Source organism: Astatotilapia calliptera, chromosome 14 (genome assembly GCF_900246225.1).
Source record: "Astatotilapia calliptera chromosome 14, fAstCal1.2, whole genome shotgun sequence".
Classification (NCBI taxonomy): domain Eukaryota; kingdom Metazoa; phylum Chordata; class Actinopteri; order Cichliformes; family Cichlidae; genus Astatotilapia; species Astatotilapia calliptera.
Genome location: NC_039315.1, coordinates 35,923,067 through 35,947,945, shown reverse-complemented (window position 1 = coordinate 35,947,945; position 24,879 = coordinate 35,923,067). Strand labels below are relative to the sequence as shown.

Below are 24,879 nucleotides of genomic sequence, written 5' to 3'. Positions count from 1 at the left end.
GGTTCTTTAAGGAGTGATGGTACCCGGCACGCCTGATCTTCACTTCTCCAGTTGAGGCCAGTGAGAAAGCAAACCCTGCAGCATCATGGCTGAGGTGTGGGGACAGAGGAGCTTGCTGGGCGTCGGTGTGGTGTTGGCCTGGCTGGTGCTGTTCCACCTGCTGGTCAACATCTGGCTGCTGTGTGTCTTCACCAGCCTGCTCTTGGTGCTCTGGGGCTGGCTCGGCTCGCAGACTGTTCTTGAGTCCAACAGTGTGATTCACCTGGAGAGGTTTATCACCTGGGAGCAAGTAGGTCTATAATTAATGATGGTTTACAGCTTGATGTTTTACAATATATGGATGTGATTATAAACGGTTTGGGCTAAGTTAACCTTAGACTCCTAATTACTAATTTTCAGATTCCAAAGTCTGAGAAGGATGAAAATGATCTGGACCAGGAGATCCACAACACAGTGAAGAAAATCATCAGAGACTTTGTCACCTCCTGGTACTCCACTGTGTCCTCTGAGAGTGCTTTTGAAACAGAGATTGAAGAAGCCATGATCTCCATGGCCATGGGGCTGAAACTGCGAGCAAGAACAGCTGACAGGAAGGTACTGAGCTTTAAAGGAGCAGGGAGCTTTCACAAGGTCTAACAATGTGCTTGCAAGAATTTTCTGTAGTTAATGTGAAGGCCAGGCACGCTACAAGTACTTGAAGAACAAGTGTTTGTGTTAACCTGCCTACAGTTGTTGTTGCTATGGATGAGGAGCACTTGTAAATCTGCATTAAAATCTGTAAAGAGATTTCCAAAAGTCTGGGATGGTTAAAACCATCTATTAAAATAATGTATACAGGGTTGATACGTGTTAGTAAACAAGTCATTCTGGACTGTAGCTGGGTAAATATTAGGAAAGGTGTGACCCATTACCACAGGTCATGTGACTGTTGAGTTCTTTAACATCCTAGGACCTGCGTCCACATACGTGGACATCACATTTTGGGTTATTTAGACTAAAATACTCAATTTTGCTCTACATGGGCCTGATATCCACTTACGAGGATGTCATCCTGCTACTGTTCTATCAACATATTAAATGAATATCCTCTGTATATGACAGGAAATAAGAGAAACCACAGTAGTTCCCTTTATGTACCAGCTCAGACTCTGAGAACCATGAGAAGCACTGTGTGGTAGGTGACAGCAGGTCCTGTGAGTTGCGATTTAGACTTCAAGTAGTTCAAATCGTCATATGAAGTATTTCAGCACACCCACTAACAGCTCAGCACCGGTCTATGGTATTCACCACAGAGATGCTCTAACCCCTTCTGCCTATTCGACCTTTGTCGGTGTCACTTTAGTCATTTTTCCTACGTCCAGCATAAAACAGAACAGACTATTTACTTGTGCCATCGTACAAGATGATCAGTAGCATTTGCTGCACAAAGGGTCACACCATTATTAGTGTATGTTACTGTATATTTGACCGTTAACGGCAACATTCACAGGAATTATTACGAGATTTCGTTGCTTGTAAAGAAACTAAATTAAAAATGGAGAGAATCAGAATTTCTCTAATGGGTCGTGTAAATGTGTGAATTCTGCAGGAACTGACCCAGAGGGTCCTCGATCTGTTCGGCTGCCATCTACAGGACTACATGAAAGCCAAGGAGCTGGTGACCGAGCAGCAGGTGTCTCTGAGAGCAAATGAGAGCAGCGAGAACGAGCAGCTGTGGAAGGCTTATTCCAGCATCAGCAGCCCTCACCTCGCCGTGACCAGCGAAACAGTGGAAGTCAACTATGTGAGGGCAGTCGCAGACTTGCTGCTGCACGTTTTAGTGCCTTCACCGCACTTGGAAACGCGCACTGGACGGTTTGTGGTTGGAGAGCTGATAACCTGTAATGTCCTGCTGCCTCTCGTTGCCAAACTGTCGGACCCTGACTGGTTAAACCTCCTCATACTTAAAATATTTGTCAGCCAACCGCCAGAAACAACAGAATCACCAAATTCATCCCCGCTCCTACCCTCTCCACCTGATGACCCAGAGGTCGCTCCAGCATGGCAGGCAGCACATGTTCCTCAAGAGAACAGCGACGTTCCTGCGCAGAGAGCGGAGGCTGAAAAGATCAATCACACAGAGACCGCCACGCCCGCTGCCGATGATGTGCCCGACTCCGCGGAGGCGGACTTTCCACAACACAACGCCGAAGAAGATGAAACTGTTCGACCCTTTTTAAGGCGCTACACAAGAGGAAGCAAGTCAAACCCATTTTACCAGGAAAACGACTCTGACCCGGATTCTCCTTTGGCTGATTTTAAACGCAGTTCCAGCGATTCTTTGGTCATGATCGGACAAGATGATGGTCTGGATGACAGTAGGAAGGATTGCGCCACATCTGTCGAGACCAACTACGGGTTGGATTTGGAGGATGTTTGCCACAGTCCAGTGGACGGCCAAACCAAATTCCTGCTGAGCTCAGAATCGGAGGAGCAGACTAATGGCTGCGTCCTGCCATCGCTCAGCACAGCAGAGAGGGACTCCAGTATCAGCAGGATTCGTTCCTTGGACAGAGAAGGCAGTTCCCCGTCTATAATCGCCACCAGAGGCCTTCTTATAGGCGCAGAGCAGACTGGGGTAATGAATCCTAATGAGCTGAGTGTTGTCAGTACATTGCAGTGCTGTTCCTCTGTCCCCACGTTCAGTTTTGAGCCCCTCAGCAGCCCCGAGGGACCCGTCATCATCCAAAACCTCCGCATCACTGGAACCATCACGGCTAAGGAGCACCGAGGCACCGGCTCGCACCCCTACACACTTTACACCATCAAAGTAAGGACAATGTGACTTTGCTACGATGCAGTTGTTGGTTGGTGTTTACTGGGCTGATCGATGACCCACAGAAAAACACCCAGAGAGTGCTGCAGCACTGCTTTCAGGAGTGTCCTCTCTATCAGGCATTTGGCCATGATGATGAGCTTTTCTGCATTTGTGCAGTTTTTAGCACTGACAAATATAATGATGATAAAAGGCAGTAATTTTAATGTTTCAACATATTTAACTTTCAGTTTTGTTTAATAACTAAGAGTTTAAAACCCTGAAATACACAGAAACAGGACTCGTTCTGCACTGGGAGAAAGTTTTTAGAGCTTTACTAAAACGTTAAATAAATCAGTGCTAGGACGTTTGGATAGCAAGGTTAATCCATCAAAGAAAAGTAAATATTAGACAAAGATAAAACCACTAAACACAAAACACAGGAGGTTCTTTATTAAGAGGAAAAAAGTCAGTTACACAGTATTCAAAGTAATGCAGTTTGTCATCCCCGCGCTGATGAGCGACCCGAAGGAGGACTGGGGCCGAGCTTCAGCGGTGACTGAGTGAGGGTCTATTTGGACACTTTGTTCTCTCAGGTGGACATGAAATAAAACAGCAAAATTAATTTCACATAATTAATATCAGTTTTAGACCTTAACACAGTAACACTTAACACAAAGGGTAACATCTAGGTGCAGTTTCCCCCTCTGGGGGTGAGGGTACCTGGACCTGGGGTGTAAAGTATGTTTGGGGAGTGTGATTGTGTGTACAGTGTCTATTTGTCTGTCTTTACGTTGGGTGAGTGCTGAGTATTTGTATATGTGTATATGGGGGTGGGAATGCAGGTTTGTGTCTGTGTGCTGTGGCTGTGTCTATATGTCAGGTTGGGTCTTAGACTCCGCCCCTCTGGGAACATCCAAAGTATGGAGGCCTTTCTCCCCCCACCACACTCCCTGCCGGTGGCTGATGCCCTCGGGTGTCAGTGCGTTGGTGGTTCTTGGTGCGCGGCGCTGGGCGCTCAGGTATGTACCGGCTCACTCACAGTGGCTGCTTGGCACGGTCGGGCGCCCGTGGCTCGGTCAGGCCTTTTCTGGGGTGTGGGGGGCCCTCAGGCCTCTGGGCCTGGGGCTCGGTTCACTCTGGCACGGCTGGCTGCCCGCAGAGCCCACGGCACGTCACTGCAGCCCCCTCTGACCTCTGCTCCGTGGCTGCTGGGTGACCCCTCATTTGGGGCTCTCCTCAGCTCTTCCCAGGAGGGTGGCACAGATGCCCCTCTGATGTCCTCCTTGGGTCCTCGTACTCTGGGGCCTCTGGATCTCCTCCATGCCTGCTTCATGCCCTGGGGTGGGGCTATGTCTCCCCACACTCCCTAGCAGATCGTTACATGGAGAAACCTTTTGAATACAAGCGTGCTGATCCACACGGGTGTTCACAGACACAAACTATCTTTCGTGGCTGCTACCTCACAGCACATTGTGCGCTGTAGGTCCTGCGTGCCACACAACAGCATTCAATATTTAATATTTACTGTTATTTACTGTTAGCTATTAATGTGGTGGTGCTGTGTTTATGTTGCTCTTTTTTTTGCTTAGGGTTAGGGTTTCTCACTGTCCCTCTTCCCCTCTGTTTTTCTTTTCCTTTCCTTTCTTATCCCCCAGCCATGTCTGTCCCATCTGTAACAACTGAAGATAAAATAAAATAAATAAAAAATTAAAAAAACTTCATGCTTTCCTGCACTGACTGATGGGAATGCGAATACAGTCACAAATGTTTGGCCTGTACTGGTGCATTCTTACGTTCACTGGGATATCAGTGAAGCCTCACAGTTTGTTTTTTATCTTTACAGTATGAGACAGCAATGGCTTGTGAGAACCCAGCAAGCATCCAGGCCGGCTTTGAGGATGCAGAAACTGTACAGACGGGCTGTGAGAATCCATCTTCTGCTCAGTCTGTAGCCTATCACACGGTCAACAGACGCTACAGCGAGTTCCTCAATCTGCAGACACGACTGGAAGAAAAAACAGAACTGAGGAAACTCATCAAAGGTACAGAAGCTTTATATTTTGCTCGACATTTGAAAGGAGTGTTGCAGTAGACCTTTGAGAACCTTAGGCTACGTTCACTCTGCAGGTCTTAATGCTCAATTCCGATTTTTTGATCAAATCCGATTTTTTTGTCTGCTCGTTCACACTACAAATAAAATGCGACAGCAAACGCGCTCTAGTGTGAACGCTCAAAGCGGCCCGCATGCGCAAAAGAAGACGTCACACACAACGCGCTCTGTTTAGACCCAGAGCAACAGTATTGTTTGACTGATGGCCTTAATATAAAGACTTCGGTCTTCACTTTTCCCAATTTTTGCTTTAAGTTATTTTGTTATTTACATAATAACGTAAATAACCTAATAATGATCCTTATTGCTGTTTAAGAGAGGAGCGGTGCTTCAAAGGATAGCTGCAGATTTCTGTCAGAATCTGCAGATTATACAGAACAAATAAAATGTTCACGTTTCTCCAACGTTGTCTTCCCAGCAGTTTCACTGATATCTACACGGGATGGCCAGAGAAGCGTTCGCGATGTCTTCTCCAGCGCTGATAATTGGCGTCTGTCTTGTGTCAGTGACGTAAAAGACGGATTTAATGCGACCTGACCGTTCAAACAGCAGCCGCTTTCTAAAACATCGGATATGTATCGGATTCAGTACCACATACGAAAGTGACCCAGATCGGATTTGAAAATATCGGATTTGCGCCGTTCACACTGTCATAGCATGATCGGATATGGGTCGCATAGGGTTAAAAAATCGGATTTGATGCGCTTTCGCCTGCAGTGTGAACGTAGCCTTGGAGAGTTTGTTTGTTCCAGTCTGACTCATCTGATCTTTTTCCAGGCGTGAAAGGTCCAAAGAAAATATTTCCAGACATGCCGTTTGGAAACATGGACAGTGATAAGATAGAAGCCAGGAAGGGCCTCCTGGAGACCTTTCTAAAAGTTGGTGGAAAACCTTTCTGTAGTGCACTCGTGTTGTTTGTTGGCCTGCTGCTACATTTCTGGTGGCTTCTTTCTGTTTCAACCTTTTCAGCAACTGTGCGGCATCCCTGAAATAGCCAACAGTGAGGAGATGCAGGAATTTCTCGCTCTCAACACAGATGCCAGGATCGCCTTTGTCAAGAAACCTTTCATTGTGTCACGCATAGACAAGGTGACTATTTCATTTTAACACGAGTGAGTGACACATGAGTGTTTGTGCTTAGTTTGCTGATATGAAGAAATGACCTGCTCTGGTTTCAGCTTGTGATGCCTCGTGGCAGCTGCTGTTGGGATTTGGCGCTCGATAAATAAACCTGAATAAATGGAATTGATACAGCTCATATGTGTTTACTCGTGCAGATTGTGGTGAACGCCATCGTCGACACCCTGAAGACGGCGTTTCCTCGCTCAGAGCCTCAGAGCCCCACAGAGGATAATGAGACTGAGGTGGATGGAGGCAAAATAGGTGCCGATAAGAAGACCAGGTAAGAAACACGTGCAGGCTCAGTGGAGCACGCTGCTTCCTGCGCCTCCTGCGTCTATCCTGTGATCCTCTCACCATCAGAGCTAGCTAAGAGCAATGCTGTGAGGACTCACTTTTGTGTTTTTTGGAGTAGCTGCTGCACAAGAGTTTGAGCAGGTCGTCCACGAGTCAGAAGGTCAGCGGTTTGAGTCGGGTTAGATCACACAAGTTAAACCTATTTTTAAATTTTTGTGCTCCAGGTGCTGAATGTTTGTTTTTCTTACAGATGCAACATTTAGCGATACACTGTGCATTTCTATTTGTACTTTTGTTACGTCTTTCCCAGCCTGTCCTGCCTGAGACATTGTCATACTGTATACCACCTGTATAATGTAAAAACTGAAATGGCAGCAATAGAAATGGAGAAACAAACAGATCAACCCTGAACAAGAGGAGTCTTGGAGATCTTGGAAAAGCAAAATGTGTTTGGCGCCACAGTTATGATCTGAGTGCACTGTGTGTGCGTCACCGGTGCATTCACATCATAAATCTGACTGCAGTTCTTACTGAACATTTACTGATGCAGAGCTGTTGTTCCCCACGATGAAGTCAACCCAGACTGGGAACACTGAAGAGGCCCTCCACGGTTTCAAAGCAGAGTGAGACGCCCGTGCAGTAGCATGGATCTTTACTGGTTTAACACGTCACTTGTCTTTGTAGTGGGGATGATTGCGGTACAGTTATTACTGCGTAATAAAAACCAGGCTTGTTTTAAGTCAGGCTCAATAACTGCTTGAGTTGTTTTCAGTCATGTGTGTTCTGTTTGTTCCAGATCTCGTCTGAAGTTCTCCAGTAAAAACGTTCCCTGTATGAATGGCTCAGACGTGAGACCTCCAGTTCTGTTCAGTATGGAGGAGGCCAGCACAGTAAGCGACTTCCATCACAGCTCGGGTGCACGCTTTTTAAATGATGCAAAAGTTCACACTGTGGAGCTTCTTTTGTGCCTTTACGAGTGAATCAACCAGACTGAGTTAACAATGAATTAAAATATGAATGTAAATGTTTTGTAAATGCAGACCTTCTGTTTGCTGATGTGCAGAATATTGTGCAGCAGACCAAGAACCTCAATCAAGTCTGGTCGCTTCTCTTTCCAAAGGACAACTTTTTGCAGCTTTCTGCCTCGAGGCACATGGCCTATGGCCGCAGTAGACCAAAGGGGTGCCACTCCTGTCAGCTAAGGAAGCATAATTATTTGGTGGTTTAATGGTGTGGGCTTTTCTTTTGTAGAGGCATACGTTGGGCCTCTTACTGCCAACTGAGCTGACCCTGTCTGTGCCTTTATGATGATAGCGGGTCTATGGCTGGCCCCAGCAGGCTAATACAAGATGTGTTGCAAAGCTCAAATCATCTCAGTCATTTCCTTAGCACCACAGTGAGGTCACTGTGGCCTCCACAGTCTCCAGATTTACATTCAGTAAGGCACCTTTGGGATGTGGAGGAACAGGAGATTTACACCTGTAGCCCTCCCTGAGCCTGGTTCTGCCGGAGGTTTCTTCCTGTTAAAAGGGAGTTTTTCCTTCCCACTGTCGCCAAAGTGCTGCTCATAGGGGGTCTTATGATTGTTGGGTTTTCTCTGTATGAATTATTGTAGGGTCGACCTCACAATATAAAGCGCCTTGAGGTGACTGTTGTTGTGATTTGGCGCTGTGTAAATAACATTGAATTGAATAGCTGCAACCACTATGTGACACCATCATGTCAGCATGGACCAATCTCTGAGCAATGTTTCTGTCAAACTGCTGAAGAACTGAGACGGTTCTGAGGGAAAATGGGATCCAGCTGCTTTACTTTCACTGAATGTTATTAAGTGCAAACCTTTCCTTTTAACTGTATTATAGAGGACCGTACCAAGCTGATTAAAGTTTAAGTAACTATTAAAAAAACTGTTCTGTGATTCCAGATGTTTAATGGGATGTCTCTGGGATATTTGCAAGACTTTATCAATGAACAGGAGAAACAGACCATGAAGGATGAGACAGAGAGAGGGACCTGTGCAGGATTAAGAGAATTTGGAGGCCATCTGGATCACAGGAAGAGTCGGGAACGCGGTAAGGACACGGGCTAATATTCACATTGGTTTATGAATGTTTCAGTGCTGCGTGTGAATTTAAACCAGTAAAGTAAATACTCAGTAAGACTATTGAATAAAATAAAACTGGCCATGATCAGCCTCAGTCACACCCAACAGCTGACACAGCAGCACCGTTCCAGCAGTCCTGAAATCTGTATGTCTCTGATGGTTTTTGTCTAAATTACTGGAGAAGTCATCATGTTGCCTTTGGCTGATGTCACTGCAGGAAGATGGATCAACTTAAATGGCAAAGTTAAAAGCCAGCGTTGGATCTCGAATCACCATTATCACACTATCATCACGTCTGTGTGTGTGTGTGTGTGTGTGTGTCTGTGTGTGTGTGTGTGTGTCTGTGTGTGTGTGTGTGTGTGTGTGTGGGTGTCTGTGTGTGTGTGTGTGTGTGTGTCTCTGTGTGTGTTTGTGTGTGTCTGTCTCTGTGTGTGTGTGTGTGTGTGTGTCTCTCTGTGTGTGTGTGTGTGTGACTCACGCTGGCTTGTCTGCTTTCGTTTGCCTTTGTGTCTGAGCAGCTCACTGACTCATTAAGTCACTACCACTTCCCATTCAGTGTCTCTCTGTGGTTACAGCTGGGAGTTCTGTTCCAGTCACTGATCAAATGCATCAGACCACATGTTCATATTTTGGCAAACTGACATGCTGCTGTGGATACAAAGAGCGAGGCAGCAAAGGAAACTAGTCTATTACTACATTAGTTCTAAAACAGGCATCTGTGACAGAGCTCACGGCTGCTGCCCAGGCTGGGCGTTCCTAATCTGGCAACACTCTGTAATAACCATCATTGATGGTTGGTCAGTTGCTAGTTAATAGTGATGGGTTGTTTGCGAACGAAACGGCTCTTAGAGCCGGCTCTTTGACGTGAACGACGCGAGCCGCTCCGTATCGCGAGCTGTGGGTTGTTTTCTTTCTCTCTCTCTCACCCTTTTCCTGCTTCACTCCACAGCGAGCCTTGTGCTTTGCGCTGAGCAGAGGGGGGAGGGGCGGTAGTTACACTCAGTAGCACAGGAACAGAGCGGGAGGGAGAGAGAGAGAGAGCAGGGACAACAACATTAGAAAGGTATAGTAATCATCCACAACTATTTTCAGTTGCAGATGATAAAGGATTCAGAAAGTTTATTCATGCAGGTCCATATGACAGAGAATATGCATGTTCTTTTTGTTTTATATTTAAATTTATATTTAATTGTGTTGTGGTTTGCAGTGTTTTGTGTTGTTTCATTTTAAATTTGTTTAAAAAGAAAAAGCTGAACATTTAAATAGTTAAAAGTTGAAATGTGAATAGTTGGTTTTTGTATTATATGATTTATTTATTACATTTTATGTGGAGTGAATAAATAAAAGTATATTTACGGTGGTATGGGCTCAAAATGTGGTCATAAATATTTTGTACTTGTAAAAAAGATTTGTGTGTGGACTTAGCCCAAAAAACCCCTGCAAGTTACAAGTACGAATTTTGACCCTATTTTTCTTCCTTTAAGCTGATTGGTCAATGTCATGTCAATCACAAATGTAACAATCCAATCAGAGAACAGATGGGTTTGGCTGTCGGAGGGGCGCTTTTTTGAACTGCAGGTCCTTGAAGGGTAATCTCTATATAAATATCCGATAGCAGCTAGGTCCCCTAACTTTCAGCAGCTGTTGAAAGGATAAAGTTGTGCTATATCAGTGGTTAGAAATAACATCATTACTTTAGGATTAGTTTAACACAAAGTCAGGGCTGACCCAGGACCATTGCTGTGAGTCACAGTGCGCAGCATAAAGGTCCTTTCACATCGGACGCAGGATGTGCTGCTAATGCTAACTGCTAACTAAAAGCAAAGGATCCAGAATTTGTTGCTGGCTGCTGGGCTCTGTGGGTTTTTGCATCAGTACCTGTACTAGATGCACCTGCTCCTTGTCGTTTTCATCTCTGACTTTATGTGAACTACAAGAGTTTCTGGGGTTTTTTTGCTAGTTCTTCAAATGTTCAATAAAAACATGTATGCTAATTCATAACGAAGAAAGCTTTGTGATGAAGACTGTCATTTCCAAAACACTGCCCGCCCCCACCCTGCGTTCCGCAGCGCTGTTGAAAAGGCTGTGGAAGTCCCTGTATTAAACACGTAGACCTGTGACACAAAAATCACCAAACTCGGACGACCACAGACTGTTTTCCTTCGTGGTGATGAAGGAAAACGCTGGGTTGGCATGTAAAAGGGCATTTATTCCCTTCAAAGACCTGCAGTTCAAAAAAAGCGCCCCTCGACAGCCAAACCCATCTGTTCTCTGATTGGATTGTTACATTTGTGATTGACATGACATTGACCAATCAGATGAAAGGAAGAAAAATAGGGTCAGAATTCGTACTTGTAACTTGCAGGGTTTTTTTGGGCTACGTCCACACACAAATCTTTTTTACACATACAAATCCTGATTTACAAGTACAAAATATTTATGACCACATTTTGAGCCCATACGGTGGCCCCTACAGACAAAACACGTACAAAACACAACAGAAGTGCTCCAGGATGCTAGGGGGCAGTGTTGAGCTTTTGTTACCTCGTGGCTACACAAGCCAGCAAGTACCAACGACCGGATTTGGTGTGTGGTAGTAACAGGTAAATGAACATATTTTTAAATTATTTGAATATATACGAGTGCCTGTGTATAAATACACAAACGATACACACATGCTTTCATGCTTTCAATTGTGTAATTTAAGTGATCTAGTAGCTCTGCTTTGGAAGTTCAGTTCATGCTAGAAATGTGTTTTGGAGTTTGTACGTGTTTTGTCTCTAGGGGCCACCGCATATATTTATATATAAACATATATAAATAAAACCACTTTTTTATTTATTTATTTATTTTTTACGTTAGTAATTCCTTTTGTGCGCAATTTTATATTCTTGTTAATAATAAATTAATTAAAGCAACAAAACAACCTGAAGAGCCGGTTCTCTAAAAAGAGCTGGAATCCCATCACTACTAGTTAATCTTTAATCAGCGGTTGTTGTGCTGCTAAGAAATGATAAAAGATAATTTATTGGGACAAACAGGTATGTTTGGATGTCTTGATATACACAGCTGTGAGGGACATGTCCTCGTTCCATCAGTTTGCTCTGAGTTCTCAGGCTCGTTGAGTCCTCGAATATGATCTGTTCATAGCAGAGATTGTATAAAAAGTTTCTCCCTGAAGTGTGTCAGAAATGTTAGGACATTCAGTCCAAACCCAAAACATTAACTCTTATCTACCTTTAAGACTTATCACAAAGGACTTGTTGCATCATGCAGCGCTCCATCATTGCTCATTATAAAGAACTACCACAGGAAAAACCGAGGCCCTTCCTTCTTATGCTCGATGCTGTAATGAGACATTCACTGTTTAATAAACCATTTTTTCACAGTCAGCCAGCGACGTGTGAAACTATCAGACTCTAGTTTCTTCTTGTTTCTGTAAGAGAGGATGAAGTACGTCATAAACTGCTTTAAATGTTGTCTTGGTATGATGGACAGGCACACGTCTGCTAACAAGTGCTAAGTAACAGAATTTCATCCAAACTGAAGCACAAATTTCATGAACAATTGTTCCAACAAGAATCAAACAGGATAGCAGACCAGCTAGGCAGCTAGCCAAGGCTAGGCCTAACAGACAGCCATCAACTACAGCTGTCAGTAAGAGCTGCCACGCTCCTACTTTAACGTTAACATACATGTTTTGCTTCTATTTTGCTGGTTTGTTTCAATTTTAGTTACAGCTTCAGTCCCCAAAATTGGGAGACTGTGAAAATGTAAACAAAGAGAATGCAGTGATTATCAAACCCATATTTTATTCACCACAGAACATAGAAAACATGTTTAAACTGAGAAAATGAGCCCCCCCCCCCCAGGTCAGTTTGACTTTGATCGCAGCAACATGTTGTTGCTGTGTTTCGGGAATATTGTTCACATCTTGTCTGATGCAGAATTCTAGCAGCTCACCAGCCCTGGGTCGTCTTTTTTGGTATTTTTCATGCCAAATGTTCTCAGTTGCTCAAAGGTCTGGGCTGCAGGCAGGCAGAGATGCAGGCTTTTAAATGAAGGGCCGATGGCGGACGGACGGCCGCTCGCCTCTGTAGTGGTTGTCTGTTTTTTCCAAGCAGAATTTCAAATTCACGAAACCTTTTCTCTCAGGTTGCTTCAGTAATTTTAAATGAGCGTCTGGGCTCGTTCACATACAGCTGCTTCTTCACACAGCTGGAGCGTTCGCCTGCATTTGTCCATGCGTGGTGAACAGGGGCTGTTTTTAATGTAAAAATGTCAGTATTACACTTTCACATGAATCCATATCATGGACGTTATTATGAGACCTGCTTTCCACTTGTGCAGAAGTGTCAGGTAAATACATAGTATGAAGTATAGAGACGCTTATTTGAACATCCACTTGATGTGAAAGAGAACAGGTGAATACACACTATAGTATGTACAGTCCTGAGCAAAGGATTATGGGAGTGAGCCGAACATTATTCTGAGCATGGAGTTTACTGAAAACAGCACTTACACTGAAACAGGCTGTTTTACAAAGTTTACGACCACGCGCCTTTAAAAGGCCTGACCGTTTGGACTTTGCTGCGGAGCACCAAACGTTGGACACTGAAAGCCTGCATCAGCTCATGGCTCAGTTTATACTGTTCTACACAAACACGTGACAAATCTTATTTGTGCATGTAGGGCGGCTCGATTATGGCAAAAATGATGATCACGATTATTTTCACTGACATTGAGATCTCGATTATTTGACGATATTTATTTAACAATAACAATGTGTTGAATAATGACTTTAAAAAATAATATAAAACAGTGCAAATGTTTGCAATATAAGAAATAAATGAAAAATGTAAACGTCTGTGTTTAGTGAACTTTGCAGTGTTGCTCTGTGGTGCAGCTACTGTAGCAAAGTTTACACACTGTGTCTACTTGATCCACGTCTGACTGAACCCATAATGTTTCCACACCACTGAAGGTTTTTTACCTCTTTTCAACCAACAGCAGTCACTCTCCTCTCCTAATAACTTCTGCTGAGCTTTCCGAGCTTCCCTCGGGTCCTCTTAATCAGCGGTCCCCAACCCCCGGGCCTCGGACCGGTACCGGTCCGTGAGTCGTTTGGTACCGGGCCGCGAGAGTTGAAGCTCAGGTGTGAAATGTCTGGTTTTCAGGGTTTTTATCGGTTTTCAGCATTACTTTGTTATCGTTTTTATCGTTTACTCTGTTTTCCTGGGTCTTTTCACGTGTGTTATGAATAAATTTTCTTTTTTTCGGTACTAGTTTCATTTTGTTGTATTTATCCGCGACACCTTAAAGGCCGGTCCGTGAAAATATTGTCGAGCATAAACCGGTCCGTGGCAGGTTGGCGTCCACTGCTCCTAATTGTTGTGACACGTGTTCGAAACGCAGAGAGGTGCGCTCGATTTGCCACACGGAGCAGCGCGAGAGTAAAGCAGGAGGGAGGGGCTAATAATCGGCTCAGTCATTTTTAATGATCGTTGAAAGCCCAGATCGTAATCGTGATTAAAATTCGATTAGTTGAGCAGCCCTATGTGCATGCTTCATCCTCTCCCTTGCAACCCACCTGTTGTCACTCCACCTCATGTCGTCTGCTGCCAGTGATGGAGGCTGTCATGTGCTGGCTTGCCATGTATTGCAGATGGAAGGTCAAGGTGACCCTTAAGAAAAAACGGCTCCATTACTGCAGATGGCATTCTTCACTCTGTCTTCCTGAGTCATAGATGTGACCGTCAGTAAATGTGTGTCATTGTTGTAGTTGACGTGACAGTATTACAAACATTTTGTTAGTTACAGCAGCTGGTATGGAGTCCAGTAGTTTTCATTACCAGTACATAGTACTGAGGCATGTGTTTGACCTTTAGGTCAGCTTCTGTTGCTTCTGATACTTAAAAGTTGATTCACAAATTATTTAGAGGCAAAGCTGAGTGACAAACCTGTTTCTGAGGCATGGCAGCGCTTGAGTCCAGCCACATGAGGGCACCATTGATAAACGTATGAAAAGGAGCATTGGTATGCTCTTCACATCTACACTTCATCAGTTACACACCGGCCCTCATTTCTTTGTATTTAGCTGGGAAAATGTGAAATGGGTGCAGCGATTTAGTGAAGCACGAGCAAACATTGAAGGAAATACAGTAGATAAGGAAAAATAGACTCTGTATAATTCTAATGAGCTTGAAAGTCAATATTGGTGTGCCCACATTTATTCTTCAGCGCTGCCGGCGTTCTTACAAGCTGTCCTGTGACTCCTTAGTCACAAGTAGGACCAGCTCTCCAGGCTTCTTGAAGGACACTCAAAGCTCTTTGGATGGTGGCCACCTTTTGTCCTGTTCTGTGAATATGATCAGAGAACAGAGAGACTCTGCATCAGTCTCACAGTAAATGAGAATCTGGCTCAAAACTTTTGCACAGGTCTGTATGTCGAATGTGTCACTGAAACAGGTTGTATTATGTTTCTACACGTGCTCAGTTAACACTATATAGTAGACGTGATCTTCAGCTGTACCACAGTAAGAATGTGGTTGGATGTGTTTCTGCATTTATGTCTTTGTTTGTTCCTTTTTCAAAGGTCTCGGCTTTGGATCTGAGATGGCGCTGGCTGAGGTGGCTCTGAACATCCTGTGTTTACTGATGAAGCAGCAGTGGAGCTGGCTGTGCATGGAAAACATTCAGAAGACCATCAGACTTGTGTTTGGGACCCTTATTAACAGGTGACCAGTTATTGAACGGTGGTGAGAGTCAACATAAAGTTGACGCTCGCTTCAGACCTGTCGCAGCACTTGCACATTCAGCCTCCTTCTGGATGGCGTCTGCATTAATGATGGGGCTTTAGGCCACTTTCATGTTAACCGAGTATAACGAGGCAGCAGCGCAGCGACTCAGTGGTTAGCACTATTGTCTCACAGCACACCACGTTTTTAAGCGCTTGCATGTTTCATAGTTTGGAGGTTTGGAGTCTGAGCTGTCATTCAGCAGGAGGTGGGAGAGGTCACAGTCCATTACAGGGCAGGATGAGTTAAATCACACAGCAGCTTTAGCTCTATGTTAAATGTATACAAATATAACCCACCCATTGTGTTAGTGATTAAAATAGGGGCGTAAAAACAGTCAATGTTGGGAGAACGAACATCTGAAGTACATTACTGTGCTGTGAACATGTCACAATAATATGCATGTATTTATTTTACATTTTAAATCCGTCTTTCTTTTTTGCGTTGGTACTGGGTTACATGTCTCAGCTCAGATGTTCTAGCACTTTCTAGTGGATCCACATCCTTCCAGGTCTGCTATAGTTTCTCTTGGTTTCCTGATGACCATACGCGAGCTCTGGAACGACTTCGCCCTACAGTCTGCTACACGTTGAGTACGGTTGTCATCACTGCACCAATCTGTCTCTGGCCCCCTCGTCCATCTTACCCTGCATGTAATCAAGCCCCAAAGCCCCTCTCTCAGGGAACCAGCTTACTCCAAACCAGACCTGGGCAACGCACCAGGATGTCTTCATCTTCTTAATTACAATGATGTTTATTCGTGTAACATTCCAGAGACTAAACCTCACTTAGATGCTGTACATGTTGTGCTTTTGGCACCTGGGAGCTACTTAGTGCAGCTAAAACACATCAGTGGTGCTGAAGCATCACTGAGCTCATTTCTCGCTCTCTTCACCAGCAGTAACGTTTTGAAACAGCCCAGAGTGACTGTCCAAGTAAATCTGGCTGCTGCTGCTGCAACCTGAGGTGCTTTTTACAAGGCTTTCAGCTACAAAGTGTCTGCGTATCTGTGTGCCGTAAAGTCTCCGCACGGAGCCAGGTCAGGGCATGAAGACACATGCTCCCTCGTGGAAATTCCACAGAGAGGGCTGTTTATGAGCTGGAAAGGCAGTCTGGGTTTGTGCAGTCGTTAGAGAAGAAGAGTTGAAATGTCAGACGAGGGTTTGGGACGATCCTTTGCAGCGGTCCATGTGAAAAACCAGTAAACAAAAGTCTAATGCAAGAAAAGTGCCCCACGTTTTTGAATCCCAGTGTTTTCATGTATGCTGTGAGTCTGTGTGGACATGCACGCCTGCACTGCCTGGCCTCTGCAGAGAATGCAGACGCCAACTCCCCAAACATTTGTCGCAGATGGGTATAGCTCCCACTGCCAGTAAACGGGAGGCAGTGTTCTTGGGTTGTAGCGTTTGTGCCATCAGTCCTGTGACCTCACGTTCCCTGGGGTGTTAGCACCAGAATATCTAGCTTCATATTGATACCGAGTCCTCTATTTTAAGAGGGTCTGCCATTCAAGTATGTAAGGCCTTGTGCTTTTGTTTGGCCTCGTCTATATTAGGCAGCAGCCTGTCAGCAGCGCCCTGACAGCTCTGTCCTCTCATCACAGAGGTTTGTCCGTGCAGATCAGGTGAGATGCTGTCGGTAGAACCGCTACACATGAAACTCAGCCGTTGAAACAAATGAACAGTGGCTTATAAACCATAACACAAGGTTAAATAATGATTCCTGGAAGAGCTGCGCACAGTGTAAATTATATAAACGCTTTCTGTAAAAGGGAAAATGATGTGAATGATGGTTAGAAGTGCTTTAAAACGTCTCATGGGGATTCAGTGATAGTTAGCAGGAGCCGGCCTCAGCGCCTCGGGACGTTTGTAGCCTTTGAAGCAGCTCATTGTCAGTGAGAGGCAGACGTGTCGCTCATTCTTCTGCTGCTTCACTCAGGGCTGAAACCTTCACACAGGCATCCATGTCTGTCAGAGGATGATATTTATATTCTGCTGCCCTCCTCCACCATCACACTGTTGGTTTGTGTTGAACTCTACGTTAATGTTGCATTTTAAAACTTAGAGATCTGTCAGTATTATATTTAGCCAGTGTGGTACTAGTGCAGGATTAACGAGCTATAATCTGAATAATAAATTAGAGTGAAACCAAAAACTGAAACAGCTTATTTTCATCTCTTCAGCAGCAGGAACAGTTTCAAACAGTCCAGAATGATTTTCAAAGTAAAACTTGTAAAAAGTGTTTTTCTGTTATTAACAGCGGGACACATTTTTCTGCATCAGTCTTCAGTGCTAGTTCAAATAATTAGGGTTAAATGGATGTATAACTATAACTACACACCTGTTCTGTCCTTAATATGGCTTTAAGATCACTCACAGTGATGCACAGGGGCTTGTTTGAGTGCAGCTCAAGTGCACATTAGCATGCAGGCTGAAGGAGCAGGGGTCTGAAACTTGCTTACAGCGTGTGGTCGTGTTGCACTTCTGGTCGTTGCAGGCTTTGTGACAGTGTGTTACTCTGCTGTGCTCCCCGGGTGAGTGAATAGGTTAGAGAGTAACAAAGAGCAGAGATGTGAGAGAACAGGAGACCTTTGGTTCTTCTAACTTCATTGTACACATAGTTGCACTGCATCGCCTGTCCAGCTCATGCTTGGGATTCTGTCTCAATCTTTCAGTTATTCACTGTTGACCAACGTTTAAAAATGATGTTCAGAGACTGGGACAGAAATATTCAACTGTTACATATCTACTGCACTCTGTTCATATGAATTTGCAATAAGACCGTGCAGTGCTGCTAGCTGCCATGAACGTCTGCTCAGGTGCAGAAATGCCTGGAGCCTACCTGGCTGAGGTTTTTATATACTTTTATAGCTGTTTAGTGGGAGGCAGCAGGAACCTGATCACAGGTCAGCCAGGTGTGTGTGTGTCTGTCTGTGTGTGCGTGTCTGTGTGTGTGCGTGTGTGTGTGTGCGCGCGTCTGTGTGTGTCTGTGTGTCTGTGTGTGTCTGTGTGTGTGTGTGTGTGTGTCTGTGTGTGTGTGTGTGTGCGTGCGTGTCTGTGTGTCTGTCTGTGCGTGTCTGTGTGTGTGCGTGTGTGTGTGTGCGCGCGTGTGTGTGTGTGTGTGTGTGTGTCTGTGTGTGTGTGTGTGCGTCTGTCTGTCTGTCTGTCTGTGTGTGTCTGTCTGTGTGCGTGCGTGTGTGTCTGTGTGTGTGTGTGATGAAGCCAGCATCCAGTGGGCCAGTGTGGGTCTCTGAGTGTGTGACATGTCTGGCTGGAAAAGCCGTCTCTGCTATAAATGGGGTCCAAGCGAGCCTCTGGTTTGGGAGATGTCTGATTTTTATGGACTGGAAAGTGGGACGGTTTAAAATGAATATCGTGTCTTTCTGTTAGACGGCAGTCTGGATGGAAAATTCAGCTGCAGCCAGGTTGTTGTTAGTGTCTAGATGTGCTGGTGATATAGCAGCGAGTGCAGATGTCTGCAGCAGGCGTCTGTAGTCCATGTTCTGTTTGGTTAAATGTGGCTGTGAAGATAAAAGTTGACCATCCTGAGGTGGAAGAAAACTGAACAGGACATACTGAGAGCTGTGTGAAGCGTAGAAATGTGTACAATCACGTGAGGTTGCAGTAGGAGGAAGTATGGCAGTCCTGTACGTGTGATAGGAAAACTGGGTCTAATGCAACAAGGGCCTGAGATTTTCTCAGAAAGCTGTTGGACTACGTTTTAGCTCTTGTGTAGGTGACTGTAGTCGGCACACTCCAGCCTCGTACTTGTTCCTTGACACACGCCCACTAGCCATTCTCAGGACCTTTGTCATTGGTCTGAAGGACGTCCTTATATGCTCACTACACGTTTGGCTTCACCAAACTGCATGTGGCATCTCACCTCGGTCTCCTGTTGCACCTGTCATACAATACGATTCTTTATTTTTACTAAAACAGCTCATTAATACTTCCATAAACAATTCGAACATTACCACCAGACCTCGCTGACAGCTTGATGATGGAGGTGAGGATGAAAGGAGCATGGAGGATTTAAGCCCCGTCAGCGGCTGTCGCAGCGAACGCTCTTTGTCGTTTGCTCGCTCTGGTTCTTCTTCTGCTGTTAACTAATACCCAGAGATCCCACTCTGACATCCAGCGCGCCGCTTGGGTTTCACTCGTGGTGAACAAGTTGTTTGGCCTCGCTGACTGCTGCAGCATTTAGCCCGTGATCACACTGTGGCATTTGGACAGAAGCGTAACTTTGCTGTCAGAACTCTGACGCTAAGAAAATCATGGCTTTTCTGTCTGTTTGATGTAATTCTCTGTGTGGCTGCTCTGAGCAGGCCGATTGCTTCAGAGCATTCGCGAGCAACACCCTCAAATGTTGAAGGACCTCTGTGGCACAGAAAGAGAGCCTGGTGTGTGCCCACACTCAAGGGCGTCCATACGCTCGTGTTTGCTTAGTGCCAGTCCCAAGTTTTGATATACTGAGCAGTGTGTGAGGAAAGGTGCTCGTGTGGATGAATCTGTGTTTGATATAGCAGCTTAAGTAGGAAGACGAGCAGAAAGCATCAGATGTGACGTTCTTGTCTTGCAGATGTTTCAAAGGTTAAAAATGCACGACTGATTTTGATTAATGAATGATTTACATAACACCTTCTTTGTCACTTGTTGAGCATCATGGATGCATCTTTGCACGTTTGGCTTCCAGAGGCACATAAAACAAATCATTTTAAAATGCAACAAAAAGCAGACGTGTGTGTCGCTCCACTTAAACCACAACACCGCCGTTATAGTTCGAGCGCCATGCTGCTGGCTCGTGTTGAGCAATCCAAATGCAGTTATGTTTACCCGCATCATCATTAATCTGCTGCAGTGTCGCCACTGAGCAAAAAAAGACTGTGCAGACGCTCTAATCTAAACTTATTACATGTGAAAATGTGCATTGGCGCACATTTAGACCAGGTTATTATGAGTGTAAGAGAATAGTCGTGAGTCAGGTGTTGAAGACGAGGATATTTTCACTCTTCCACTTGTGACTCTACGTTGTTATTGATAGAATTTACTCTTTCGGACTTTGGCCGCCGCGCCTGGCTTTGTGTCAGAGTCCATATTTTATCATAACAGACGACGTCATGCCTTATTACTGCATGAAGACCAGATGCTTGTTTTTGACAGTGCTGCGGGTTTAAACCACTGATTGGCCTCTTCGACGCCGCTGGTTGTTTCCACAGAAGACGACAGAGTCGTCCGCCGTTCTTGCTGTTGTGCTGCTGTCCCGGGGCGGGTGTGGCGTGAACAGATGAGGTCTTGTGTCAGCGGGAGTTCACGCTCAGGCTAAAAGGTGCAGGTGGGCAGAGGGGTGGCCACGCATGTCAGAATACTGGTGTAGGTGAGGGATGTCAGAGAGGCTCGTTACATGACCGTACAGGCTGTCTGTCAGCTTCTGGTGTGGCATCCATGAACAGGCCGTTACTCACAAGACAAATCAGGCTTTGTGGGATCAGCTGTTGTTTTTATCTCAAACTGTTTAAGTTGGAAGTTTTCCCTGTATCATGTCACCAACATGACATTATTCCCTCTCGACAAATATCGTGTTATGTTACGCTCCTATTCCTGCTGAACTATGCGGTCGTCTCGCTGGGACATTACAGATCAGATATCTACGTCAGCCCCAGTGTGCCCTCGGTCAGAGCTCGCCGGCCTCCTCGTCTGTTTGTCCTCATCTAGCTTTAGAAACATGTTTGGCAGGAAATAAAAGTCTCTTTGTTGTTCACATTCTTGATCAAGTTAGATGGAGGACGAGAGGTGCATGTTCAAATGCTGTCAGGATGTTTGCAGAATCAACATGTCTTAGATAAGGACAGGAGCAGGATGAAGTCACGTCCTGACCCGTCGGCCTCTTCACTTCCCTGGTGTCATGTTTTCACCGCTCACCTGAGCCTGTGGCCTGAGATGTGGCTCCAAAGTCACAGTTGATCTTCTGCGTCCAGAGACATACTTGAGAAATGACGCGTCTGTCAGATTCTGGCTTATTTTAGTTCCAACAGGACCTGGTTGTACTTTTCTGTCTTTACCTTAAATGGTTACTAAAGCGAATCCTGCCGTGCAGCGCTGCTCGGCCTGTCCCTCAGGGTTTTCAAAGCATCTTGCTTCAAGGTGCTTAACAAAAATTTAGCATGAACAGTTTAAGTTGTTTTTACACCCGTTCACATTTAAACAAATTCACATACATGGAAATATAACAGCTGTTTTTAATAACTGGATGAAATAAAGTCTGCAGCCATTCGAAGTGTGAAGCCGCTCTTTCATCTCAAGGCTCCTCAATAATGACCGAACAGAGATGCTGTGTTTCTGGCTGAGCGCAGACGCGCTTATCCGGCAGTCTGCTTCTTTCAGTGGGTACCCACAGCTGTAGGTGGGAGTGGGAATGTAGATCAACCACTAAACTGACAGCTGAAAGCTTCATGCTCAGCTTTCTCTGCATTCCTGAACAAACCTGTGCCTACGTCTGTATCTGCATGAAGTTTGAAGGATGATGGAAGAGGCTGATTACATGCACATAATTGCAAATTCCTCCTGACGTGTGTCACGGTGATTTGAATGTGGTTGTGCAGTATGTTTTGTTTAACTGAAGCCACATTAATCCTCGTGGCAGAGACGCTGCTTGGGCACTTTCCTCTTAATGTTCCCTGAAAACATGTGTCTGACAGCAGAGCTGGAAAACAGCTCTGGTGGTTTTCATGGTGGCAGTAATGCTGTAAGCTTCTACCAGACCACAGTCGCTCATATAGAATTACTTGGCGTTTGTTAGCCGTCACTGGTCGAAAGCGCTGAGCCAAAGGGAAAAGTGTCATCTCTGGTGCCTGCCATGCAGCTGCAGCAGTGATGACAGCACACGCAGAGTTTGCTGGATGTCGCTGTAACGTGGACACGGACCCTGACGTGCGTGTGCACGCTTGCGCCCTTTAACTGGTCTCCTGCAGCTTTGTCCTTCGTGTCACGCAGGCCGGTGTGTGCGCTGCTGTGACACACATGGAACTGTGAAAGTGTGAGCCTCTGTGGGCCGTGTGTGATGACAGTCTGGCTCAGGCTGTGATATTACATGCCTTTGTTTTGACCAGACGTGGGGACCGAGGCGCCACAACAGTCCCAATAAAAGCAGCCTGGCATGTGTGCGCTCAGAGAAAAGCTGAGCCAGACTGCAGGGCCGAAGGCTGCAAGTCAGCACCGTGGCCTGAATGAAGGTGTTGATGTGACCAGCCTCGAGTGGACGTGTGTAGACGCATCACATCAGGGAACGCCGTGCACTAGTGTGTGACGGCTGCGTGCACCGTGGCTGTGTGCGCTACTCCACGAACACGGACAGATTCTGTTGATTGTTTTGCCTTATAGCCATGGCCTAATGTTCTTCACGTCATATTTCACATTTTGTTCATCGTACAGAAATTCTGAATCCATTTAGTGAAATAAAAGACGACACTGAAAGCTGCTCCTTGGTTTTCTTATAAACAGAGTTACTGTGAAACAGCTGGCTGCGAGCTGGGCCAGAGGTGTGCACGAAATGAGCGAGGCCACAGTTATTAGTGCAGCGTAACCTCTGGACGTCACGAGGTCGTCAGTCTAAAGCTAGGATTTGTTTTTGTCTCTAACTATAACAGTTTTCTGAAACTAAATGTCACCTTTCAATAAAGTCAGCGTCTTCGTTTGGTAACCTAAGCTAAAAGCTGTCAGTAACCATGAATGGCATGGTGTATAGGAACAGGTTAACATCCTCAAGAGCAGAAATGGATCATCATGTAAACCCTTTCCCCAAAGATGAGATCATTTAAGTAAAAAAGGAGGGTCGTGATGTGTCAGAAAAGCAGTCACGCAGAGAAGAGCATGACCAAAGACCAAAGGGTTTCACTGCAGCAGAGACTGATGAGGGCAGAAGCTGTGGTAGAAGAGCGAGAGCAGGACTAAAACTGTGCGATCAGGTTTCTGGGTTGTCTTCTACTTCTGCTTGAAGCAGTCCAGCTCAGGGTTTTCACCTTTAACACTGAACTTATAATGTTTTTACAAGCACGCTGCTGACATAGTACAAAGTCTTTCACTCGACTGTTGGAGGTATTAGTGCTCTGAGAAAAGCAGTAATACTTTAATGGATGAAGGAAACAGACGTGCACTTTTCAGGCTGAATGAAATATGATTCACTTTGTTTTTTTACATGTTAAATACCTACATGGTAATAAACTTTAAAAGGTGCAGCATAGTATAGCTGTGGAAAGTCATGACAGCCCAGTACACTGTGACACGAGGAGCCATCAGCTTCCAGTGCAGTTCGGCTGTGTTTGGAGCAGCACAGCTGTGATGTGGTTAAAGACGTCCAAAGGAGAACAAGCAGTTTGAGACAGCAGAGACGACGTCTGTGTGACAGCAGGATAAGGATCACACTTTTGCTTCACACAAGTCAAACAAAATCACAAAATACACCTGGGCGGCTCTCAGCATGTCTGTAACCTTGTTTTACAGAATATCACAAGACATTCTCCAATATACAAACAAACAAGTTTAACTCATGTATCCTGACAACATTTGAATAAGATGTTTGGCAGTGGAATTACTATAAAGAAAGTCTATATCACACAGTGCATTCAGAGCAGCATTAAACTTGCTGTTACACTCATGCATTTTCAAAAATAATCAAGTAAATCCTGTCCAAATGGGTTTAATGTTCCTCAGGAAGCTCCCCAGAGGCCCATTGAAGCAGGAAAATCAGTGCAAATCATGTGGTGACTGAGCTCTACCATCACGATTAATCCCAGACATTCAACATAATGTCCTTTTACTTAACTGCCCTGATATGCATCTCCAACAGCAATGATAGAGCCTTTAAAACTTTACAAGTTTTCATTGTTTCTTTTACTCTAAACTCCTCTGTAGTACAAATAGAGTCAGAGCTCCGAGGTCAGAGCCAGGTGCTCGCCTAAACCGGCTCTCTGCAAACTGAGAAGCTGCGGTAAAATTAGAGGTTACTCACGACGATGACCTGTTAATTATCTAGTGTTAGCAGCCAACCCTCGCTCACAACTGTCATGGATATAGATAGAAATGCAGACTAAAAGTGATACTACATCTTTATTTATGCACAGCATTTATGGATATAGTAGCATAAAGGTGTTTACAAAGTCATACTGGCTACTGCTAAATCAACAGGTTTGCTGCGTGTTCTGTAATTTTGGTCATGTATCTGAACAGATGTGAAGCATGCACAGCCAGTTTTGATTTGTAGCCAACATCCCCAAACACAAAATGCCATCCAAGGTAAAGTCTGACATCGTACTGGGATGCCAGCTGTGCAACAAGTCAGGAAATGTCCTCATTATTCCAGATCCAGCTGTTAGTGGTGTTATAATAAAGTGGAAGTGATTAGAAACTGCAGCAACACATTCAGTTTGCCATGTAAAATCACAGCGTCGGGTCAGTGGATTCTTTTCCAGTCTTTCTGCAGACTCTATCGCTACAGACCTCCAAACGTCACGTGGCCTTCAGATTAGCTCAAGAGCAGTGCCCAGAGAGCTTCATCGAGTTTCCATGGGCGAGCAGCTGCATCCAAGTCTTATGTCACCAAGTGCAACGCAAAACAAAAAGCAGTGGAGTCAAGCACGCAGTGTGGAGACATGTTCTTTGCA

At 45.1% G+C, this 24,879-nt stretch overlaps 1 protein-coding gene across 4 annotated transcripts in view; it reads left to right on the top strand.

The window, feature by feature from the left end:
* The first annotated feature begins 67 nt into the window (after nucleotides 1-67).
* The window catches only part of snx19b (sorting nexin 19b), a 50,911-nt gene continuing 26,099 nt past the window's right edge, over nucleotides 68-24,879 (top strand). For all 4 annotated transcript variants that reach the window (XR_003274378.1, XM_026191317.1, XM_026191315.1 and 1 more), the window contains exons 1-10: nucleotides 68-289; nucleotides 400-594; nucleotides 1,589-2,809; nucleotides 4,641-4,839; nucleotides 5,685-5,785; nucleotides 5,877-5,996; nucleotides 6,185-6,309; nucleotides 7,120-7,213; nucleotides 8,248-8,395; nucleotides 15,023-15,164. Coding sequence is in view for 3 of the 4 variants with exons in the window: in XM_026191317.1 (XP_026047102.1) it covers nucleotides 86-289; nucleotides 400-594; nucleotides 1,589-2,809; nucleotides 4,641-4,839; nucleotides 5,685-5,785; nucleotides 5,877-5,996; nucleotides 6,185-6,309; nucleotides 7,120-7,213; nucleotides 8,248-8,395; nucleotides 15,023-15,164 (2,549 nt within the window). In the remaining variant the exon portion in view is untranslated. The remainder of the gene's footprint in view (nucleotides 290-399; nucleotides 595-1,588; nucleotides 2,810-4,640; nucleotides 4,840-5,684; nucleotides 5,786-5,876; nucleotides 5,997-6,184; nucleotides 6,310-7,119; nucleotides 7,214-8,247; nucleotides 8,396-15,022; nucleotides 15,165-24,879) is intronic.